At 42.9% G+C, this 24,363-nt stretch overlaps 1 protein-coding gene across 4 annotated transcripts in view; it reads left to right on the forward strand.

Moving 5' to 3' along the window:
• The window catches only part of LOC122553806 (regulator of G protein signaling 6-like), a 618,547-nt gene that overhangs the window by 591,764 nt on the left and 2,420 nt on the right, over positions 1 to 24,363 (forward strand). For all 4 annotated transcript variants that reach the window (XM_043698155.2, XM_043698156.2, XM_087990093.1 and 1 more), the window contains 2 exons: positions 13,853 to 13,942; positions 16,053 to 16,106. In XM_043698155.2, the coding sequence (XP_043554090.2) occupies positions 13,853 to 13,942; positions 16,053 to 16,106 (144 nt within the window). The remainder of the gene's footprint in view (positions 1 to 13,852; positions 13,943 to 16,052; positions 16,107 to 24,363) is intronic.

Raw genomic sequence — 24,363 nt, forward strand, 5'->3', positions numbered from 1 at the left:
ACAAAAAAAATCAAATATGGGAAGGACTTACACAATTAAAAGTAGGGCACTAGGTAGCAAGACCTAGTGGTTCATGTACATAATTTGTGGGCGGCACGGTGGCACAGTGGTTAACACTGCTGCCTCACAGCACCAGAGACCCGGGTTCAATTCCCGCCTCAGGCGACTGACTGTGTGGAGTTTGCACGTTCTCCCCGTGTCTGCGTGGGTTTCCTCCGGGTGCTCCGGTTTCCATCCACAGTCCAAAGATGTGCAATTCAGGTGAATTGGCCATGCTAAATTGCCCGTAGTGTTAGGTTAGGGGTTATGCTTCGGCGGGTCGGTGTGGACTTGTTGGGCCGAAGGGCCTGTTTCCACACTGTAATGTAATCTAATCTAATCTAATAATTCTTTGAAATTTGCATCACATGTAAACAGGGTGGTTAAGAAGGTGTTTAGCACGTTGGTTTTCATTGCTCAGACCTTTGAGAATAGAATTTGGGACGTTATATTGAGGGTTGTAAAGGACATTGGTGAGGTCTCTACTGGAATACTGTGTCCAGTTCTGGCCACCCTGTTGTTGGAAGGATATTCTTAAGCTCTTCAGGGTTCAGAAGAGATTTACCAAGATGTTGCTGCGAGTGGAGGGCTTGAGTTATAAGGAGAGACTGAATAGGCTGGGACTTTATTTCACTGGAGTGTAGGAGTTTGAGGTGTGACCTGAAAGAAGTTTATAAAATCATGAGGGATATAGACAAGGTGAATGGCAGGAGTTTTTTCCCAAGGGTGGGGATTTCAAGATGAGGGGCATATTTTTAAGGTGAGAGGATAAAGACTTAAAAAAGACACGAGGGACAATTTATTTTTTTACATAGTGGTTCATGTATGGAATGAACTTCCAGAGGAAGTGGTGCATGTGCGTACAGTTACACTGTTTAAAAGACATTTAGATAAATACATGAACAAGAAATGTTTGCAGGAAATGCTCCAAGTGCAGGCAGTTTTGTTTGGGATTATAGTTGGCAAGGACAGGTTGGACTGGAGGATCTGTTTGTGTGACTAAGAAAACACCTCTGAATCCTGATTCCAGCCTCCCACCCATCAAATAGCCATGAGGTCACTTGCAAATGGCAGTTCAATCATGGACAGGTTTGGCAAGGAGTTGTACCTTCACTGTTGCATTGTTTTGATTTTTTACCTAACTGGGAGGAGTATGAAGTTGGTCAGAATCCCTGTGAAGCAGGCTGGAGTCAGCATGAAACAAATGGGATCAGAAATTTTGCAGACCAGGCAGGAAGAAAATCTAAATTGGGTGAGAGCAAAAGAGCAAAGACAGACCATTCAGCCATTAATGTCTTCACCACCATTCTGGATTATCTACTAGTTTTCTATACTATGGCCACCCTTTCTCTCCCCCTCCCCCCCCCCCCCCCCCTCCCACCCCCCACCCCACCCCCCATATCTCTTGATGTCATTTGTGTATGGAAATCTATTGATTTCTAACTCGAACATGCTCATTGACTGAATTGTGCAGCTCCCGGGGATAGAGAATTCTAAGATTCACAGCCTTCTGAGTGAAGGAATTCCTCCTTGTCCTCTAGACAGTCCGAAATAATTTATCCCTTGTTCTGAGACGATGTCACCTGATGCTAGAGCCATCAGGAATAGGTCTGATGAATCTTCATCTGTAGAAAGTGTTTTCTACCTGATGTGTGTCACCAATAAGTAAAACATTACAGAGCTGGAATGAGAGGATATCCCAGAGGGATCAAGGTCAGAATCTATTTAGGTATGTAAGTTAGCTCGCTGAGCTGGAAGGTTTGTTTTCAGGCGTTTCATCCCCATACTCGGTAACATCATCAGTGAGAGTCTCCGGTGAAGCGCTGGTGGTATGTCCCACCTCTCTATTTATAGGTCTTGGTTTCTGAAGGTGGGTTTTGAAACATCTGAAAACAGACCTTCCAGCTCAGCTAACTATCTTACATAATTATCTTACCTGACTACACATCTCCTCAAAAATCACTAAAATCTATTTAGCACAAGCAATGAGCAAAAAACTGCAGTTATTTTACTCAAAATAGGCTATAAGTTACTAAAATAGTGGGAAAGATGTGGTGAAACAAATGTGTAAATAAATTGCAGAGAATTGTCAGGATAGATAATATTGGGGATTTTACTGATCTGAGTATATGGGTGGCATGGTGGCTCAGTGGTTAGCACCGCTGCATCACAGCACCGGGAACCCAGGTTTGTTTCCACTCTCAGGTGACTGTCTGTGTGGAGTTTGCACATTCTCCCCATGTCTGCGTGAGTGTCCTCCAGATGCTCCAGTTTCCTCCCATGGTCCAAAGATGTGCAGGTTAGGTAGATTGACCAAGTTCATTGCTCATAGTATCCAAGGGTAGATGGATTAGCCATGGAAAATGCAGGGTTACAGGGATAGGGTTGTGACTATGTTTGGGTGGGTTGCTCTTTGGAGGGTTGGTGTGGACTTAATGTGCTGAATGGCCTAATTTTACACTGTAGGGAATCTATGCTTCTATGTACATAGACTGTAATCACAGTAGTGTAAAGGGCAGTGAGGGAGCAATAATTCCAAAATTGTATTCAGGGGAATTTTCTCCAGCATTATATTTAGAGTCCAAACAGAAAGGAGGCACTGCTGAACCTGAGAGTGAAGTGGTGTAAGCAGATCAAGTGTAAGCAGGACAACATTTAAGGGTCAGTGATCTTGTTATCCTAAGGTAAGTGTTGGCTATGGAAAGGAACAAGGAGCAGTCCAGATTATGAACAATAAAGTGGGATAGAGCCAGTCTCATTGAGGGCAAAAATGGATCTGGCCCAGATTAGTTAGAATCAAAGTTTAGCAGGCATACCTGTAACAGAAAACTCAGCAGCTTGTAGAGTCATAGAGTCAGAGAGATGTACAGCACAGAAACAGACCCTTCAGTCCAACTTGTCCATACTAACCAATATCCTAATCTCATCTAGTCCCATTTATCAGCAGTTGGCCCTTATCCTTCTAAACCCTTCCTATTCATATACTCACCCAATGCCTTTTAAATGTTGTAATTTTACCAGCCTCCACCACTCCCTCTGGCAGCTCATACCATACATGTACCACCCTCTGCGTGAAAAAGTTGCCCCTTAGGCCCCTTTTATATCTTTCCCCTCTCACCCTCAACCTATGCCCTCTAGTTCTGGGCTCCCCCACCCTAGGGAAAAGACCTTGTCTATTTACCCTTCATGATTTTATAAACCTCTATAAGGTCAGCGCTCAGTCCCCGATGCTCCAGGGAAAATAGCCGCAGCCTATTCAGCCTCTCCTTCCAGCTCAAATCCTCCAACCCTGGTAACATTCTTGTTTATCTTTTCTGAACCCTTTCACGTTTCACAACATTCTTCCGATAGGAAGGAGACCAGAATTGCACACAGTATTTCAAAAGTGGCTGAACCAGTACAGCCACAACATGATCTCCAAATTCCTATATTCAATGCTCTGACCAGTAAAGGGAAGCATACCAAATGCTGCCTTCACTATCCTATGACTCCGCTTTCAAGGAGCTATGAACTTGCACTCCAAGGTCTCTTTGTTCAGCAACACTCCCCAGGACCTTATCATTAAGTGTATAAATCCTGCTATGATTTGCCTTTCCAAAAAGCAGAACCTCACATTTATCTGAATTAAATTCCCTCTGCCACCCCTTAGCCCATTGGCTGATCTGACCAAGATCCTGGTGTACTCTGATGTAAGCTTTGTCGCTGTCCACTACACCTCCAATTTTCGTGTCATCTGCTCACTTACTAACTATACCTCTTACGCTCACATCCAAATCCCTTATGTAAATGACAAAAGGTAGTGGACCCAGCACCGATACTTGTGGCACACTGCTGGTCACAGGCCTCCGGTCTGAAAAACAACCCTCCACCACCACTCTCTGACTTCTACCTTTGAGCCAGTTCTGCATCAAAATGGCTCGTTCTCCCTAGATTCCGTGAGATCTAACCTTGCTAGCCAGTTTTCCATGAAGAACTTTGTTGAGCTCTTAGTGAAGTCCACATAGGTTACAGGAGTCCACATAGATCACATCTACTGCTCTGCCCTTATCAAACCTCTTTGTTACTTCTTCAAAAAGACTCAAACAAATTTGTAAGACATGATTTCCCATGCATGAAGCCATGCTGACTATCCATAATCAGTCCTTGCCTTTCCAAATACTTGTTAACCTGTTCTCTCAGAATTCCCTCCAACAACTTGCCCACCACTGACGTCAAGCTCACTGGTCTATAGTTCCCTGGCTTGTCCTCACAACCCTTCTTAAACAGTGGCACCACGTTTGCCAACCTCCAGTCTTCTGGCACCTTCCTTGTGACTATCAAGGATACAAATATCTCAGTGAGGGGCCCAGCAATCACTTTCCTAGCTTCCCACAGAGTTCTAGGGCACACCGAATCTGGCCCTGGGGATTTATCTACTTATATGCATTTCAAGACATCCAGCACTACCTCCTCTATGTTATAGGCATTTTTCAAGATGTTACATTTTATTTCCCCACATTCTATATCTTCTATGTCCTTTTCCACAGTAAACACTGACGCAAAATATTTGTTTAGTATCTCCCCCATCTCCTGCGGCTACACACATGGCTACCTTCCTGATCTTTGAGGGGCCCTACTCTCTGCGTAGTTACCCTTCTGTCCTTAATGTATTTATAAAATCTCTCTGGATTCTCCCTAACCCTATTTGCCAAAGCTATCTCAGGTCCCCTTTTTGTCTTCCTCATTTCCCTCTTAAGTATAGTCCTACTGCCTCTATATTGTTCTAAGGATTGGCTCAATCTCTGCTGTCTATACCTGACATATGCTTCCTTCTTTTTCTTGACCTAAACTTAAATTTCTCCAGTCATCCAATATTCCCTGGACCTACCAGCCTTTCCTTTCACCCTAACAGGAATATATTTTCTCTGGACTATCGCTATCTCATTTCTGAAGACGTCCCATTTTCCAGCCGTCCCTTTACCTGCGAACATTTGCCCCCAAATCAGCTTTTGAAAGTTCTTGCCTAATACTGTCAAAATTAGCCTTCCTCCAACTTAGAACTTCAACTTTTAGATCCAGTCTACTCTTTTCCATTATTATTTAAAAATTAATAGAATTATGGTTGCTGGACCTGAAGTGCTCCCCCACTGATACCTTAGTCACCTGCTCTGCCTTATTTCCCAAGAGTAGGTCAAATTTTGCACCTTCTCTAGTAGGTACATCCACGTACTGAATCAGAAAGTTGTCTTGTATACACTTAACAAATTCCTCTTCATTTAAACCCTTAACACTATGGCAGTCCCAGTCTATGTTTGGAAAGTTAAAACCCTCTACCATAACCACCCTATTATTCTTACAGATAACTGAAATCTCCATACAAATTTGTTTCTTAATTTCCTGCTGACCATTAGGGGGTTTATAATACAACCCTAATAAGGTGATCACCTCTTTCTTATTTCTCAGTTCAACCCAAATAACTTCCCTGGATGTATTCCCATGATTATCCTCCCTAAGTACAGGAGTAATGCTATCCCTTATCAAAAATGCCTCTCCCCCTCCTCTCTTGTCCCCCTTTCTCTCCTTCCTATAACATTTGTATCCTGGAACATTAAGCTGCCAGTCCTGTCCATCCCTGTGTCATGTTTCTATAATTACTATGATATCCCAGTCCCATGTTCCTAACCATGCCTCGAGTCCATCTGCCTTCCCTGTTAGGCCCCTTGCATTGTAGTAAATGCAGTTTAATTTATCAGTTCTACCTTGTTTTCTGCTTTATTCTTCCTTGCCCTGACTGTTGGACTGGCTCCTTTTCCCAACTCTACAGTCTCAGATTGATCTCTTTTCTCACTATCTCCGAGTCCCACCTTACTAGTTTAAATCCTCCCAAGCAGCTCTAGCAAATCTCCCTGCCGGTATACTAGTACCCTTACAATTTAGGTGCAATCTGTCCTTCTTGTACAGGTCACTTCTACCTCAGAAGAGATTCTAATGATACAAAAATGTGAACCCTTCTCCCCTTGACACGCATTCTCCTATTCATACCCTCAGTAGCTCATAGCACCAGGAGTAATCCAGATATGACTACCCTTGAGGACCTCCTTTTTAAATTCCTGCCTAACTTTTTATATTCTCCCTTCAGAATCTCAACCATTTCCTTTCCCATGTCGTTAGTTCCAATGTGTAAAATGACCTCTTGCTGGTCCCTCCCCCTTTGAAAACATTCCGTACCCTCTCTGAGATAGTCTTTATCTTGATGCCAGGGAGGCTACACATCATTCTGATTTTTCACTGCTGGCCGCAGAAACGTCTGTCTGTGCCTCTGACTAGAGAGTCCCCTATCACAATCGATCGCTTGTACCTGACATAACCCTCATTACATTAGAACCAGTCTCGATGCCAGAAACTTGGCTGTTTGTGCTACATTCCCCTGAGAGTCCATCACCCCCCTATATTTTCAAAACAACATACTTGTTTGAGCTGGGGATAGTCACAGGAGACTCCTGCTCTAACTGCCTACCCCTCCTACCTTTCCTGGAGTTAACCCGACTGTATCTGCGGCTTTTCTCCCTTTGTATAACTGCCATCTATCATACCCTCTAGCTCTTATAAGTTCATCACTGCCTCAAACTCTCACGCCAGCCAATCCATGCAATGTGATAGGACTTGCAACCAAAGATACTTCCTCCAGACATGATCATTAGTAACATGGAAACTGGGGCATAGGAGGAGAGAGACTTTGGAATATATGTATAGAAACCATTTATGGATGCTGGACAGGTTGAAAGAGTTGTTAATAAGGCATATGGCATCCTGGGCTTTGTCTGTAGGAGTATAGAGTACTAGAGCAAGGAAGTTCAATTCAACCAATGTAAAACACAAGTTGGGTTTAATTGGAGGATTGTATCTCATTCTAGGCATCATGCTTTAGGAAGAACACGGAGGCTTTGGGGAGGATGCAAAAAACGATCAGAAGAATGGTCCTTGGGATGAGAAATGACAGTTATGAAGATAAATTGAAGAAGTTAGATGTTCTCATTGGAGAATAGGAGGGTGAGAGAAGGTTCAGTTGAGGTGTTCTAAATCATGAAAGGTCTGACATAATAGGTAGAGAGAAAGTGTTCCATTAGTTGAAGGAATTAGACTCAGAGGGCACTAATTCAAGCTAAATTGGCAAAAGAATCGATGGCGAAATGAGGAGAAGTTTTGTTTTTCATGCACTGAGTGCTCGGTGTCTTGAGTGTGCTGTCTGAGAATGTGCCACAATCAGATTCAAACAAGATTTTCAGAAAGGAATTGAATTATTATCTAAACAGAAAAAATGTGCAGTGCTTTGGGAGAAAAGACATCGGGGTAGCTGCAGGTGAATTGCCCCACCAGAGGGCTAGTACATGCACAATGGGCCATATGGCCTCCTTCTGTGATATAACCATTCTATAATTCGTGGGTTTCAAAGGCCTCTAGAAACCCAGCAGGTAAAGATTGAGAAGGGACAATTCCATGTGGCAAGGGGTGGGTTTTTTATCTCCATGTCCAACCAGCTTACCTGGGAATAACACATCTCTGATCTCCCACATTTCCACATGAAACCATACACTAACCACCTCCTCCCTTCCAGCCCCAATACAAATAGTCCCGATGGCTGCAATCTCTCCCTAATCCAAACCTTTATTCCAATAAGTCACTCAGGTTGCCATCAGATAGGAATAACAGAGTAAAACTTAAACAGATATCCAGACATTTGCAAAACTATTAATTCCTGTGTTTTAGCTTTTGTCCTTGTTCCATGACATCGTGCTTAGCAGATAGCTACACTGCCAAGTTGTTGTTGCAAGAAAGTTTTTAAAATTCAGACTGAGGACCAGTCTGAAATTTGAAATTTCATAAACTATAAATCATGCACTGATGAATAGGACTTTGGTGTTAAGTAGTTAATTACAATACTGAGGCAGAAATGTACCTACAGTAATGTGCTGTGGAAGCACCTTTTACATTTTTAATGTTTCCAGTTTCCAATGAATTAATGTAAAGTGAGTTTCCAATCTAGATTGAGTTAGGTAAGCCTCTGTTTCATTTTTCCAAGTTTCCAGTTGATATTTCCACCCACCTCCCCCCCCCCCCACCCCACCCAACCCCCGCCCCTCGCACCTCTCTCCTGGGAGGGCGTTAGGGAGGGCCTATGTTCCTAGTTATTCATTTGACCTCCTTTTGTATTATTTGACCCTACATTAAATGCTAAGAGAAAGTGAGGACTGCAGGTGCTGGAGATCAGAGTCGAAATGTGTGGTGCTGGAAAAGCACAGTCGGTCAGGCAGCATCCGAGGAGCAGGAGCGTCGACATTTTGACTGGCTATGCTTTTCCAGCACCACACATTTCGACCCTGTGTTAAATGTGTACACTGAGAATTCTTCCTACAATTCACAAACCCTATGGAGATAATTATAAATCTGCTTTGAGGATTGTTAGAATCCATACTTGATGATAATAGAGCAAGTTGCAGGTGAAGAGGCTTGGTAATGTGAAAGAACAGCAGCTGTAAATGCTACCTGCAGATATAATCCACCAAAACAGCAAGAGAGCAAAATATAGACTCTTGTGACTTGTTCCAGAGAAACTAGCCAAGTACTTTGTCTGCTTCGAGTATTACTAGACATGGGAAGCTGCAATTCTCAATACTTAATCGCTGCAGCTGGATTGTTTTTGATATGGCAGCAAAGAAGTTGGCAGAAAATATTTCCCAGCCTCTGAGTCATTGGAGTCATCTGGTTACAAACCAACCATACCAATCAGAGGCAGCACATAACAACGTGGCCACGGATTGGAACAATGCCCAGTGCAATATCTCACTTAGTTATTAGTGGCAGACTTAATAAAGTATAATGTCCAAATGGGCATTTGTTTGACCCCGTAGCATCTTTAGGTATGTCACACTTGCAGTCTCCTTGTGTCCTCCTTCCCATCTGGCTTTGGATTGTCAGTAAATTTACACACATTACTCCCTGCCTCTTAACTAGGCCAGTGAGAAAGATTGTAAATAGCTGAGCCCTCAGCCTTGATTCCTGTGGCAGTCCACTAGTCAACCCGAAAATGCTTCAGTTACCTTACACTTCCTGTCCCTTAACCAATCCTTGATTCACACTAATATATCACTGCTAACTCCACAAGCCTTTATCACGTGTGTTAACTTGTAGGTGGCAACTTATTAAGTGCGTTTTGAAAATCCATTGCATCCACTGTTCCTTTGCTTTATATCCAATGAGTTGCATTTTCATAAAATGAATGGTACAGTGGCTCAGTGGTTAGCACTGCTGCCTCACAGCACCAGGGACCCGTTCAATTGCAGCCTTGGGCGACTGTCTGTGGGGAGTTTACACATTCTCCCCGTGTCTGCGAGGAATTCGTTCGGGTGCTCTGGCTTTCTCCCGCAGTCCAAAGATATGCAGCTTAGCTGGATTGGCCATGTTGAATTGCCTACGGACGTGCAATCTAGGTGGGTTAGCCATGGGAAATGCAGGGATAGGGTCGGGTATGGTGGGTGGGTCTGCAGTGGATGCTCTTTGGAAGGTTGGTGTAAACTCTATGGGCCGAATGGCCTGCTTCCTGACTGTAGGGTGTCTATGGTTCTGTGAAAACGCTGATAAATTGGTCAAACAAAATTTTCCTTTTATAAAGGCAGCGGTGAGGTTGTGGTATTATGGTAATGTCATTGAACTAGAAATTGAGAGCCCTGAGCTAATCCTCTAAGGAATTTGATTTTGAAATTCATTGCAGCAGATTGTGAAATTGGAATTCAGTAAAAATCCACAATTTTAAAAGTTAATAGTGATCATGAAACCAGTATTGATGGCCTGGCCTCCAGGCTAACAGCACTGTGGCTGACTCTTAGCTGCCCTGTGAAGTGGCTTAACAAGCGTCCCATCCAGACGCAGACTCAGTTGTATCAAGTGAAGAACATGAGATAAATGTTGATCTTAAGTTATTGCAATGTTAATGTTGAGATAGATGGTATTGTTCTAAGAATTCAGATATTTGTACCATCATATATCCAATGCAGCTAAATGTGAGGTGATGCACTTTAGGAGGAATAACAGGAAGGCAGAATACTTGGTCAATGGAAAGATTCTTGGTAGTGTGGATGTGCAGAGTGATCTTGGAGTCCATGTAAATAGATCCCTGAAAGTTGCCACTCAGGTGGATAGTGCTGTTAAGAAGGCATACCATTGAGTTCCAGAGCCGCAATATCATGCTGCAACTATACAAAACGCTGGTGCAGCCGCACTTGGAGTATTGTGTACAGTTCTGGTCCCCATATTTCGTAAAGGATGTGGAAGCATTGGAAAAGGTGCAGAGGAGATTTACCAGGATGTCGCCTGGTCTGGAGGGAAGGTCTTATAAGGAAAGGCTGAGAGACTTGAACCTGTTCTCATTGGCAAGAAGAAGGCTAAGAGGGGATTTGATAGAGACATACAAGATGATCAGAGGATTAGATAGGGTAGACAGTGAAAGTCTTTTTCCTAGGATGATGACGTCAGCGTGTACGAGGGGGCATAGCTACAAATTGAGGAGTGATAGATTTAAGACAGATGTCAGAGGCAGGTTCTTTACGCAGAGAGTGGTAAGGATGTGGAATGCCCTACCTGCTAATGTAGTCAACTCAGCCACATTAGGGAGATTTAAACAATCCTTAGGTAAGCACATGGGTAATTTTGGGATAGTGTAGGGGGACGAGCTGAGAATAGTTCACAGGTCGGCGCAACATCGAGGGCCGAAGGGCCTGTTCTGCGCTGTATTGTTCTATGTTCTACGTTCCACTCCGAATTTAAAGTAATACTCAAAGAGTTTCCATTCACGTGGCACTGGTCCGTTCTGTGTTCCAGCTGAGATGCACTTATTGAACCGTTTTGGCTGTTGTATTCCGTACTGACTGAAACTTAGATGATTTACTCTCTGGGTTAATGTAAATTGAGGTACCAATGAATCTTGTTTGTGATAAATTGCTTGGCCAAGTACACAAGACAAAATGTGTCCTGTTAATGAGTACAGTTGGGGAAAGACATTGAAATGGGACTGGTTCAGTTGCTCTTGCAATGAGCAAGCATTAATAAGCCAAAAGGATTTTTTTTTTTGTCCGTATTGTACCATTCTAACAGAACGCTGCATCACTGGTTTATAAATTATAGGCTGATTGGAAAACCTAAATAAATGATACCTACAACATTATCATTGTTTGTTAACCCTCCTGAAATAATTCCATAAGTTGGATCAAGCATAATACGACCTCTCAAATGTTGACTCTTCTTTGTGACGCCTGGAGGAAGAGGGCCTCATCTTCCGCCTAAAAAGAGACCTAAGGGGAAAAGTTTTCATGCAGAGGGTGGTGCATGCATTGAATGAGCTGCCAGAGGAAGTGGCGGAAGATGGTACAATTACAACATTTAAAAGGCATCTGGATGGCAATATGAATAGGGAGGGTTTAGAGGGATATGGGCCAAATGCTGGCAAATGGGACTAGATTAATTTAGGATATCTGGTCAGCATGGACAATTTAGACCAAAGGCTGCACATCTCTATGACCTGATGATGACCCTTACATCAGTGGGAGGGAAATCATTAGAGAAGATTTTTAGGAGCAGGTTTTATTTGCATTTAGAAGAAGATTAGACTTATTAAGAATTGTCACCATGGTTTTATGCAGGGGAGGTCTTGTCTCACAAATTTTGATTTGGGTTTTTTGAGTAAGTGACAAAGATGATTGATGGGGGTAAAGTTGTGGATGTTGTCTACATGGACTTCACGAAAATAATTGACAAGGTAGCTCATGGTAGACTGGTCCAGGAAGTCAAATCACATAGATACCATGGTGAGTTTGGGACAGCATGGTGGCTCAGTGGTTAGCACTGTGGCTCACAGCACCAGGGACCCATGTTCGATTCCGGCCTTGGATGACTGTCTGTGTGGAGTTTGCACATTCTCCCTGTGTTCACATGTGTTTCCTCCGGGTGCTCCCGTTTCCTCCCACAATCCAAAGATGTACAGGTTGGGTGAATTGGCTGTGCTAAATTGTCCACAGTGTTCAGGGACGTGTAGGTTGGGTGCGTTAGTCAGGGGTTAAATGTAAGGGAATGGGCCTGGAGGGTCGGTGTGAACTTGTTGGGCCGAAGGGCCTGTTGCCACACTGTAAGGATTCTATGAGTTGGCAAGCCAGATATAAAATTGGGTTGGTCATAGAAGACAGAGGATAGTTATGGAGGAGTATTTTTCTGACTGGAGTTCTGTGACCAGTGTTGTTTTGCAAGGATCAATGCTGGATCTCCGTCGTTTGTAATGTAAATCAATGATCTGAATGAAAATGTCAGTGGTCTGATGAGTAAATTTGCAGACGTCATGGAAATTGGTGGAGTGGCGGATACTGAGGAGGGTTATCTAAGGATGCTGCAGGATATGGATCAGCTGGAAAGTTGAGCAAAGAAATGGCAAGTGAATTTTAATCTGGGCAAGTATGTGATGATGCATTTTGGGAGGCCAAATGCAGGTGGAAAGTATACAGTAAATGGCAGGACCTGGAGGAGCATTGATATACAGAGGGATCTTGAGGTGCAAGTCCATTGCTCCCCAAAAGTGGCAACTCAACTGGATAAGGTGGTAAAGAAGGTGTGCTGTATACTTGCCGTAATTGGTCAGGGCACTAAATATAAAAATTGGCAAATTTTGCTCAACTGTATAAGGTTTTGGTGTCAGGCCACCTTTAGAATACTGTGTGCAGTTCTGGTCACCACATTAAAGGAAGGTAGAGGCTTCAGAGAGGGTTCAGAAGAGATCACTGTGACGTTGCTTGGATTGGAGTGCACTAGCTACAAGGAGAGGTTGGACTGACTTTGATTGTTTTTGCTAGAGCATTGGATGCTGAGGGGTGACTTGATAGAAGTATGTAAAATTCTGAGAGTCGTGGAGAAAGTGGATAATCGGAGTCCCAGGGTTGAAATGTCAATTACTAGGCAGCAGCGATTACAGTGAGGGGGAACATTTCATGTGTGAGGCAAGATGTTTTTGCACATAGGTTTGTATCTTCCTGGGCAGGTATTAGAAATAAATATGGTAGCAATGTTTAAGAGCCATTTAGACATGAACAAGGAATAGAAAGGATACAGATCATGTGCAGACAGATGGAATTAGTTTAGAACAGGATCATGGTCAGTATAGACATCAACAAGCCAAGAGGTCTGTTCATGTGTTGTACTATTTCATGTTGTGTTTTTATAAGGTATCTGAGTTATTTATAAATGAAATTGTTCATTGGCCAAAAAGATACAAGATAGTTGCACTGAATTAAAACAGTAAAACTGCTTAAAGTCTATAGCTCTAAATTCTGTTCTTAAGCGTGACACGGGGAGAGCGTCAATCCAGCAGAGACTCTTTTAAGATAGTTGTGTGAAGACTTATGGCTGTGTTCCTTCTCAATTCCTGGCACTTGATCCGTGTACCTTTCAATGGAGCCGGTGAATTGTAATCAGCGTTTCCTGATGGCATTAGGGCCTTTGTGGTATTTTGATGACCTACCAAATGTGATGCTCCTACCCAGCCCTCTTACTTTTTACCTGGTTCAAAGCCTTGACCACCTAATGTGGACCTGAACTAGGCTGTGGCCTCTGTCCTCTTGCTTTAGGTGGCCAGCTCTCGCAGGATGTCAGTGAGCCCCAGGACTAAAAGGCCCCTGGACCTCACAGTAATAACATTGAATATGTATAGGTTTATGTTGCCAAGTAATGCTTGGAAAGTGGCTATGTGATCGACGGTGAGATGGAAACAGCTTCAATAACATTAATCTTACCTTTTCAGGAGCACATCTACAAATTGATGAAAAGTGACAGCTACGCTCGCTTTCTGCGTTCCAATGCATATCAGGAGCTTCTACAAGCTAGAAAAAAGGTATTCTCCCAGAACCTTGCAGCCTCCAATGTTTGGGATAATTACTGGACTTGAAACCAAGTGTGTTAATTTCACTGGAAAAATAAGCTGGATTAGTGTGTGATGAAGGGCCAAAGATGTCTGATTTGATCCCTCTCTCGGCTGGGGTGACCATTAGGACGTCACAATAAATTATGGAGCCCCTGTGTCTAGGAAATCAAGACAACGACACATTCTAGCTGAAAAGTATTGTTGCTGCACTTCATGATCAAATTGCCTAGCTGCACTCATTGCCCAAGTACAAATAAGAGGGACTAGGGGCTGGCTGAGACCTCAAAGCTTTGTAGAACTGCATTTTGGTAGAAGTTAGGAGATAGGGGAACAAGAAAAAGATAATTTGAGGAAGGTAGTGACTGGTGGATTGGACCCTCCAAGCCACTATTGTCCAATTGTATTACTGTGAAAGGAGCTAACCAACTTTCAGGAATCACTCCTGAGGAGTATTGTAGAACAGAGACCTAGGGGTTCAGATACATAACTCTGATGTTTGTAGTTAAGAAGGCCTTCATTGCTCAGACCTTTTGAGTACAGGAGTTGGGAAGTCATGTTAAGGTTGTGCAGGACATTGGTGACACCTGTTCTGCAATACTATGTCCAATTCTGGTCACCCTCTTATAAGAAGATTGTTATTGAGCTGGAGAGGGTTCAGAAGAAATTTACAGGATGTTGCCAAGAGTGGAGGGTTTGAGTTATAAGGAGAGGCTGGAGAGACTGGACCTTTTTCACTGGAACGTAGGAGGTTGAGGTTTATAGAGCTTATAGAGGTTTATAAAATCATGAGAGGTATGGATAAGGTGAAAGGTAAGCATCTTTTCCCTACAGTGGGGGATTTCAAGATAGGAGGCATATTTTTAAAGTGAAAGGAAAGAAAGATCTTAAAAAGATATGGGGGAGTTTTCTTTTTTGTATGCAGAGTGGTTTGTGTGTGGAATAAACTTCCAGAGGGAATGGTGGATGCTGGTACAGTTACAATGTTTAAAAGACATTTCGACAAGTACATGAATAAGAAATGTTTGGAGAGATGTGGGCCAAGTCGAGAGTGTGGTGCTGGTCCTGATAAAGGGCTCTTGCCCGAAACATTGATTCTGCTGCTCCTTGGATGCTGCCTGACTGGCTGTGCTTTTCCAGCACTATGTTCTCGACTCTGATCTCCAGCACCTGCAGTCCTCACTTTCTCCAAGTGCAGGCAGGTGGGATTATGTTCGGCTTGGACTGATTGGACTGAAAAGTCTGTTTCTGTGCTGTATGACTTGATGAGTTTTCAGAGAATTTTCATCAGCAGAGTTGTCATTTATATCCAGTAGGGAAATTATTCCACTGGTGCTGTCTGACTGGGGAGATCAGGCTTTAAGTCAAAGAAAGTCAAGGTCCATGACTTGCTTGCCTTTCCACTAAAGACAACAATAACCATCTCCTGAGTAGAGCTAAGTATTGAATTCTTCAGCCAATGGGGAAAAAGAAATTGAGAAACATTTCAAGTTGCGTCACAAATTAGGCCATGAGGAATTACAAAAAAAATAAATTTTTAATAAAGTGCTGTAATCCGATTAGTTTTGTGACTTTCGTTCTATTCCTAAGTGAGGGTAACATTCCCATGGGTCACAGACATCTAGTCCAGTCACCAATTGGTTACTATTCATGGGTGAGTCCTGAGAGCAGGCGAAACGAAATTATTCAACAACAGCAGCCATCACAACGTCTGAGCTGTGCGTCCACCCACAAACCTTTAGCACGTGACTGGCTAGTGATTGAGAACACAAACGAAGGCTAAGTTTACTCATTGAATATTCTGTTGTTATGGTAGGGTACATACTCTTTATTGATCTTAGACCCTCTTACTGCTTGGTGTTGCTTCTGTCAGGGATTTTGTCAAGAAATCCACCTCAGCATTTCAGTTGGTGTCCCTGTTTCTATGGAGCTGTCAGTATGTCAGGCTGAATGAGCTCCCCTCCCCTGATTATTTTTGCATCACTATTCCCTCCACCCCCCCACACACACACATTGCTGCACATTATTATGGTTTTCCGGTTGTGATTCTTTCTGCTTTGTTTTCGTTTTTCACCCATTCAAGCCTGAAAATGAGCAGGGTCGCAGAACCTCGCTGGAAAAATTCACTCGCAGTGTGGTAAGTTTAAGAATTTCATGGCACTGTTGACGTAAAGCGTGCACTGATGGGTTCATAGAGTTGCCTTCTTCCATTGAGCTGGAAAAGATGTAAAAGTCAATTTAACTGGGTATCCTTTGTGCAAAGAAACACCTGATTATTGGCTTGGATACTAGTCAGTGTGGAACTGGGCCAGGCAGTTCTGCCGTTCACAGCCACATGGCCTTCCTCAACAGCTGCCTCCAACTCCGTGAAAACACCGCATAGATTCTAATTGAAGTTACATTCCTCATGTTTTGAATCCACCCAGTTATCTCCAAAACATACAACATTCCTCTGCCAGCTGTCCTGGCTGCCATCCTGAGGTCTGCACTCAGTGCCCTGTGCCAACATGTGTAAACACGCAACCTCTCTCTCTCTCTCTCTCTCTCTCCAACAGCACAACTAACTCTAAGCCAAAGCTGTCCTGCTCCCCAATTCCCCATTGCATTCTTTACCTCGTCCAACAGCTTAACTGGAAGGTTTTTGTTTTTGGGTGTTAAGGAACACAAGCTCTACTAAAGTATGTGCATCGACACCCCTTTTGATCCTGTTCCCTTCCCTCTGACTCCATCCCATTCTCTCGCAGTGTGTTCACTGGCCAGTGTGTTCTCTGATGCTAAATAATGTGTTCAGCAAATTAGCAATTTCCATCTCTTTAAGCTCCCACATCTATGAAATTCACGCTTGGGATGATGTTGAACTTATGTTCCATTGCTTTCACCTCTGTACTCTTTGCTTTGGGCAGTAGGCCATCCCTTGCACAAAAAAAGCCTTTCAACCAACTCAAATACTCACAGTCCAGCTGTATCCCTCTCTCTGGTCTACATCCACTCTTGGCATTTTCATTGAGAACTGTCTGCTTTACAGTAATCGTCTTAACGTCTCTGGTCCATTCTAACCTACCTCCCTTTGAACTTAGTTTGGGGGGGGTGCCTTACTTCCTTTTCTCTCCCACTCCCTGATTGGCTGTAACAAAGTTTGAATTTAAAAGGGAGATGATATTGTCGATCAGACTGTACCTTGCTCAGGGCCAGAAACAAGTCAGGCAGGTCCTTTACGCTAAAAAAGATTTAGTTTTATTGTGGGAGAATAAACTTACTAAAGCAAAGATAGCATGAAATATAAACAAAAGGCTTAAAATATACAAATTTGCTCAATTAACCCTCTTGAAAAATAAGGCAAACACACATACTGCAGCTTGAAAAAAAGAAATAAAGTTCTGTGGAATGTTACCTCATAAAAAGCTTTGGCTAAGGAACTGTTGAATTTGGAAATAAGAATTATTCACCAATTGTCCAGATGCTGGTCATCAGCCAATGTCACTTTCCTCCCAATCTATTGGTACTGGGCTTCCTTCCTGTATCCTCTACAACTGTTTGAATTTTCTTTTTTCTGCAGACAGGCTGTAGATTCGGGCTTCTTCTTCCCAAACTCCCAGTTTGTGGAGATGAATTTTCCCAGTGTGTATTTAACTTTGAAACATTGATGCAAAGGGCTTCTGAGAAAGAGACAGAGAAAGAGAGTGCTATGAGTGCTGTGTCAATTTCTGTGTGTGTGTGTGTGTGTGTGTGTGTGTGTTCAAAGCCAATATATTTTATGCCCACAACCTGTGAAAATATTGTAGACTCAGTGTATCCAGTCTTGATTACTTTGCAATTTTGCTGCTGTAGTCATTGTCCTTGCTTTAATTTGTTCACAGTAACATACATGCTATACATATATCATATTGTAAAGCGATAACAGCTGAACTCATAAGCCAAGTACTTGTGACAAGTAAGATTGGCAGGTTTTGAATATCATTGTTTACATAACTTAATACCTGCATTTTTTAAATACCCTTCATTTATCTCTGCAAAGAATGTTTCAATTGTATTTACAGCCCAATTCCTGCTCCATCAGCTGTAGGTGTAATTCCACCTTTACTTTCACTTTCTGAACTCAACTCTGGTAAATTCCCTTTTCAAAACAGTAGGATCAAAGTGACTTATTTGTCCGCAGTCAACAAGTTATAGAGTCATAGAGATGTACAGCATGGAAACAGACCCTTCGGTCAAACCCTTTCCATGCCAACCAGATATCCCAACCCAATCTAGTCCCACCTGCCAGCACTCGGCCCATATCCCTCCAAACCCTTCCTATCCATAATCCCATCCAAATGCCTCTTAAATGTTGCAATTGTACCAGCCTCCACCACATCCTCTGGTGGCTCATTCCATACAGGTACCACCCTCTGCGTGAAAACGTTGCCCCTTAGGTCTCTTTTATATCTTTCCCCTCACCCTAAACCTATGCCCTCTAGTTCTGGACTCCCTGACCCCAGGGAAAAGACTTTGCCTATTTACCCTATCCATGCCCCTCATAATTTTGTAAACCTCTATAAGGTCACCCCTCAGCCTCCGACGCTCCAGGGAAAACAGCCCCAGCCTGTTCGGCCTCTCCCTATAGTTCAAATTCTCCAACCCTGGCAACATCCTTGTGAACCTTTTCGGAACCCTTTCAAGTTTCACAATATCTTTCTGATTGGAAGGAAACCAGAATTGCACGCAATATTCCAACAGTGGCCTAACCAATGTCCTGTACAGCCGCCGTCTCTTTTCTGATCAAAAACCCTTCTTCCCCCCAAGAATATTATTGAGATTTATTTTATGTTCAATTGTGTGTTGTCGACTTTGATCTCTCTGCACATTTTGTAATGTTACATGCTCTCCCTATTGTGTATATACCTGTAACTCTTTCCTAGGGACACCTATAGCTTCCTCATTCTGAACCTTTACTTTCAACTTCAACCATTTTAGTCTCCCAAATAATTCACAAATCGCATTTTCCAACCTTCATGGTGTTCTAACTAGTCAATTGTAAACTGCTCACTCTCTTGGATTCCTGCTGGTTTTGAAGACTGCTATTCCATTCTGCACATCTCATCTTTCTTGGTCTTCATATTGCATTCAGAAAGCAGTGCATTAGATGTCAATCTGTAGAGGCACAGCTGTGAGGAAATGTTGCTGCTGACCTCCTCATTTTCTGTTTAGACACTTTACTACCTTCAGGACTCAACATTGAGTTCAACAACTTCAGACCATGGACTCTATCTCCCATTTTGACTTCTGTTTTCTCCAAGTCTTATAGGAAAGATATGGTGAAACTTAAAAGGGTTCGGAAAAGATTTACAAAGGTGTTACTGATGTTGGAGGTTTTCAGCTATAGGCTGAGGCTGAATAGCCTGGGGCTGTTTTCTCTGGAGCATTAAGAGACTGAGGAGTGATCTTAGAGGTTTATAAAATCATGAGGGGCATGGATAGCGTGATTTTTCGTAGAGTGGAAGAGTCCAAAACTAGAGGGCATAGGTTTAAGACAAGAATGGGAAAGATATAAAAGGGACCTGAGGGGCAATGTTTTCACATAGAGGGTGGTGCGTGTTTGGAATGAGCTGCCAGAGAAAGTGGTGGTGGCTGGTACAATTATAACATTTAATAGGCTTCTGGTTGGTACATGGATAGGAAGGGGTTAGAGGGATAAGGGCCAAATGCTGGCAAATAGTACTACATTAATTTAGGATATATATTCAGCATGACCGAGTTATACTGAAGGGGCTGTTTCCGTGCTGTACATCTCTGTGAATGGAAGTCCCAATCTGTATCTTGTTCTAATGTTCCTGCTTTCAGTAAAAGGACTTTTATTCTGTGATTAATTGTGACTCTGGACAAATGCTTTGTTTCTTCATTCATACTGTTAGCACTCCCTTTGCATTTTATTCACTGAAATCTTTGGTAATTAATCTCCTGCACTCGAACCTCTCCCTAATCTTTTTTTTATTTTACGTGACCTTCCCCCTTTTTCCAACAACATGAAACCTATCTCATTTCAATAGACAATAGACAATAGATGCAGGAGTAGGCCATTCAGCCCTTCAGCCCTTGAATGCCAGCCATTCAACATGATCATGGCTAATCATTCCTAATCAGTATCCTGTTCCTGCCTTATCTCCATAACCCTTGATTCCACTATCTTTGAGAGCTCTATCCAACTCTTTCTTAAATGAATCCAGAGACTGGGCCTCCACTGCCCTCTGGGGCAGAGCATTCCATACAGCCACCACTCTCTGGGTGAAGAAGTTTCTCCTCATCTCTGTCCTAAATGGTCTATCCCGTATTTTTAAGCTGTGTCCTCTGGTTCGGCACTCACCCATCAGCGGAAACATGTTTCCTGCTGCCAGAGTGTTCAATCCTTTCATAATCTTATACGTCTCAATCAGATCCCCTCTCAGTCTTCTAAACTCAAGGGTATACAAGCCCAGTCGCTTCAGTCTTTCAGTGTAAGGTAATCCCGCCATTCCAGGAATTGACCTCGTGAACCTACGCTGCACTCCCTCAATAGCCAGAATGTCTTTCCTCAAATTTGGAGACCAGAACTGCACGCAGTACTCCAGGTGTGGTCTCACCCGGGCCCTGTACAGCTGCAGAAGCACCTCTTTGCTTCTATACTCAATTCCTCTTGTTATGAAGGCCAGCATGCTATTAGCCTTCTTCACTACCTGCTGTACCTACATGCTTACCTTCATTGACTGGTGTACAAGAACACCCAGATCTCTTTGTACTGCCCCTTTACCTAAATTGATTCCATTGAGGTAGTAATCTGCCTTCTTGTTCTTGCCACCAAAGTGGATAACCATACATTTATCCACATTAAACTGCATCTGCCCACTCACCTAACTTGTCCAGGTCACCCTGTAATCTCCTAAAATCCTCATCACATTTCACCCTGCCACCCAGCTTTGTATCATCAGCAAATTTGCTAATGTTATTGCTGATACCACCTTCTATATCATTAACATATATTGTAAAAAGCTGCGGTCCCAGCACTGATCCCTGCAGTACCCCACTGGTCACTGCCTGCCATTCCGAAATGGAGCCGTTTATCACTACCCTTTGTTTCCTATCAGCCAACCAATTTTCAATCCAATCTAGTACTTTGCCCCCAATACCATGCGCCCTAATTTTACTCACTAACCTCCTGTGTGGGACTTTATCAAAAGCTTTCTGAAAGTCCAGGTACACTACATCCACTGGATCTCCCTCGTCCATCTTTAGAGTTACATCCTCAAAAAATTCAAGAAGATGAGTCAAGCATGATTTCCCCTTCATAAATCCATGCTGACTCTGTCCTATCCTGTTACTACTATCCAGATGTGCCGTAATTTCATCCTTTATAATAGACTCCAGCATCTTTCCCACCACTGAGGTCAGACTAACTGGTCTATAATTTCCTGCTTTCTCTCTCCCACCTTTCTTAAAAAGTGGTATAACATTAGCCACCCTCCAATCCTCAGGAACCGACCCCGAATCTATCGAACTCTGGAAAATAATCACCAACGCATCCACGATTTCCCGAGCCACCTCCTTCAGTACCCTGGGATGCAGACCATCAGGCCCCGGAGACTTATCAGCCTTCAGACCTAACAGTCTCTCCAACACCAAATCCTGGCAAATATAAATTCCATTAAGTTCAGGTCCTTCAGCCACTGTTACCTCAGGGAGATTGCTTGTGTCTTCCCCAGTGAACACAGATCTGAAGTACCCATTTAATTCCTCTGCCATTTCTTTGTTCCCCGTAATATATTCCCCTGTTTCTGTCTTCAAGGGCCCAATTTTAGTCCTAACCATTTTTTTGCCTTGCACATACCTAAAAAAGCTTTTGCTATCCTCCTTTATATTATTGGCCAATTTACCTTCGTACCTCATTATTCCTCTGCGTATTTCCTTCTTAGCAATCCTCTGTTGCTCTTTAAAAGCTTCCCAGTCCTCAGTTTTCCCACTTATCCCACTATGTTATACTTCTTCTCTTTTAACTTTATATGTTTCTTTACTTCCCTCGTCAGCCATGGCCGCCCATGCCTCCTCCTGGGATCTTTCTTCCTTTTAGGAATGAACTGATCCTGCAACTTCTGCATTATACACAGAAATATCTGCCATTGTTCCTCCACGGTCATCCCCGCTAAGGTATTGCACCATTGAACTTTGGCCAGCTCCTCCCTCATAACTCCATAGTTCCCTTTATTCAACAGAAATACTGTCACTTCCGACTGTACCCTCTCCCTCTCAAATTGCAGATTGAAGCTTAATGTATTATGGTCACTACTTCCCAATGGCTCCTTCACTTCGAGGTCTCTGACCAATTCTGGTTCGTTACACAATACCAGATTTCGAAATGGAGGAGTCAGTCAGGGACGGAGGTAGGACATTTGAGTGAATCAGAGGTAGGGTAACTGAATGTGTGTGAGGTTGAGTGAGTGAAGGTGAGTGAGGGAGGGTAACTGAATGTGAGAGTGAGGTTGAATGAGTGAAGGTGAGTGAGGGAGTGTCAATGCCTGAAGAAGGGTAAAAAATGCAGGAGGGTCAGTGAGTGAGGGAGGGTGACTGAAGAAGAGAGTATGAGTAAGGAAGGAAGAGTGAATGAGTGAAGGTGCTAGAGGAAGTGGTGGTGGCTGGTACAATTACAACATTTAAAAGGGATGTGGATGGGTACATGGATAGGAAGGGGTTAGAGGGATAAAGGCCAAATGCTGGCACATAGGACTAGATTAATTTAGGATATCTGTTTGGCATGACCAAGTTAGGCCAAAGGATCGGTTTCTGTGCTGTACGTCTCTGTGACTGTAAGTCCCACTCTGTATCTTCATCTAATGTTCCTCCTGTGTGAGGGAAGGTCGATTAGTGAGGGAGGGTCAGTGACTGAAGGTGGGTGTGAGAGTGTACGAATGAAGATGGATGACTGAGTTTAGATTAGTGTATAAGGGGCCCCCAGGTGAAGCAGGCTCCTCAAGTGACATTTGTTCAGGAGAATTTCCACTGCCCGTTGTCCATAACTGAGCTGCGGTGTGGCAGCAATATGTTTGTTTCACAACTATTTCCCCAGCACTGAATCCCTTTTTTTATGAAGCCCGTGCCTGTGTAGAAATGGGCGGCCAGACAGAAAAGGTTGGCGGGTAAAAGATGGCAACAAAATCAGTCATGAAACACCAGAATTGTGTTTCAGGTAGCTGTGCCATCAGCCATGTCCCTCCCTATGTCTTTGTGGATGGTTCACAAATTCACCATGTATTGTCAGTGATGCATCTGCGTGATTTCGTTTTGTGCAAAAATGAGATTTAAAAAAGAGAAGTGGAACAAGGGTGTATTTTGAATGAATTTTCATTGTGGAAAGGAGTATTTTTGCAGCCCATGAAATGTTGTAAATTGAACACAAGTGCCATGAGAGACATAAGTCAGGCATCCTTTTCTGGCAAAATTAATTGATATTCAACCCCAGTACCATATATAAGACTAACTGCAGAAGGTTATAGCAGGCTCATACACCCCCAGTCAGTCAGTCCCCAGATGACAGGTTAACTATTCCCAGTAAATTACAACCTGCCACAGCTAGAACAAGATGATAGAATCCGATGGGAAATGTTACCTGATTGGACTTCCCCATTATACCAAGCACATACCTGTTATGCTGATTATATACAGTTGGCGTTTTGAGCCAGCTGCTTTCTGTGGAACTGCACAATAAGAACTCTTTTTTAAATCTATGTACGAGAAAAATGTAGGTGGCATAAATATATTATTATCCATTGCTTTGGACAGGTTTCCCCTATCTTGCTTCATTCTGCCTTAAAGTAATGCTCCAACCTTAAGTGAAGTTTGTGATTTGATGCTAGTAACATTATAGGGAAACTGGTTAAGTCAGTTCTCATTAATACTGTAGTTAGCCCCTCAGTCACATCTGACATTTCACTAATTGTGGTAAGTTGCAAGTCCAAGTCTCACTCCAGGTCATATTGCAGTCTGTATTGCAGACTGAAATCTCAGTCTGAATAAATGTGCAAATAGTCAGAAATATCATTCTTATGGATGATATTTTTGAGACCCACATCCAATGTTTGAGTTGAAAATAAACAATCCCATGCCATTAACTGAAGAGCAATGTGTTCTCCTGGACTCCTGGCCAACACTTGTTGCTTAACTAACGTGATTCAACTAATCCTTTGTATCAGTTACTTGCTCAATACTGCAGTATGTGCAGTTCCTGATTTACACAACGGCACAGGCATTTCAAAATAATTCATTTTGTGAAAAACAGAGAGAGAAGGGGCAAGTTTTAAAAAGAATACAAAGCTTTCTTATTACAGAGTTATAAAAGTAACCTTCCCCCAGGCACCATAGCCTAATGATGAAACTGATGCTGTCAGAAAGAT

The sequence above is a fragment of the Chiloscyllium plagiosum genome, unplaced genomic scaffold (assembly GCF_037043375.1).
Source record: "Chiloscyllium plagiosum isolate Xiang-an unplaced genomic scaffold, Cpla_swu_hap1 HiC_scaffold_8, whole genome shotgun sequence".
Classification (NCBI taxonomy): Eukaryota; Metazoa; Chordata; class Chondrichthyes; order Orectolobiformes; family Hemiscylliidae; genus Chiloscyllium; species Chiloscyllium plagiosum.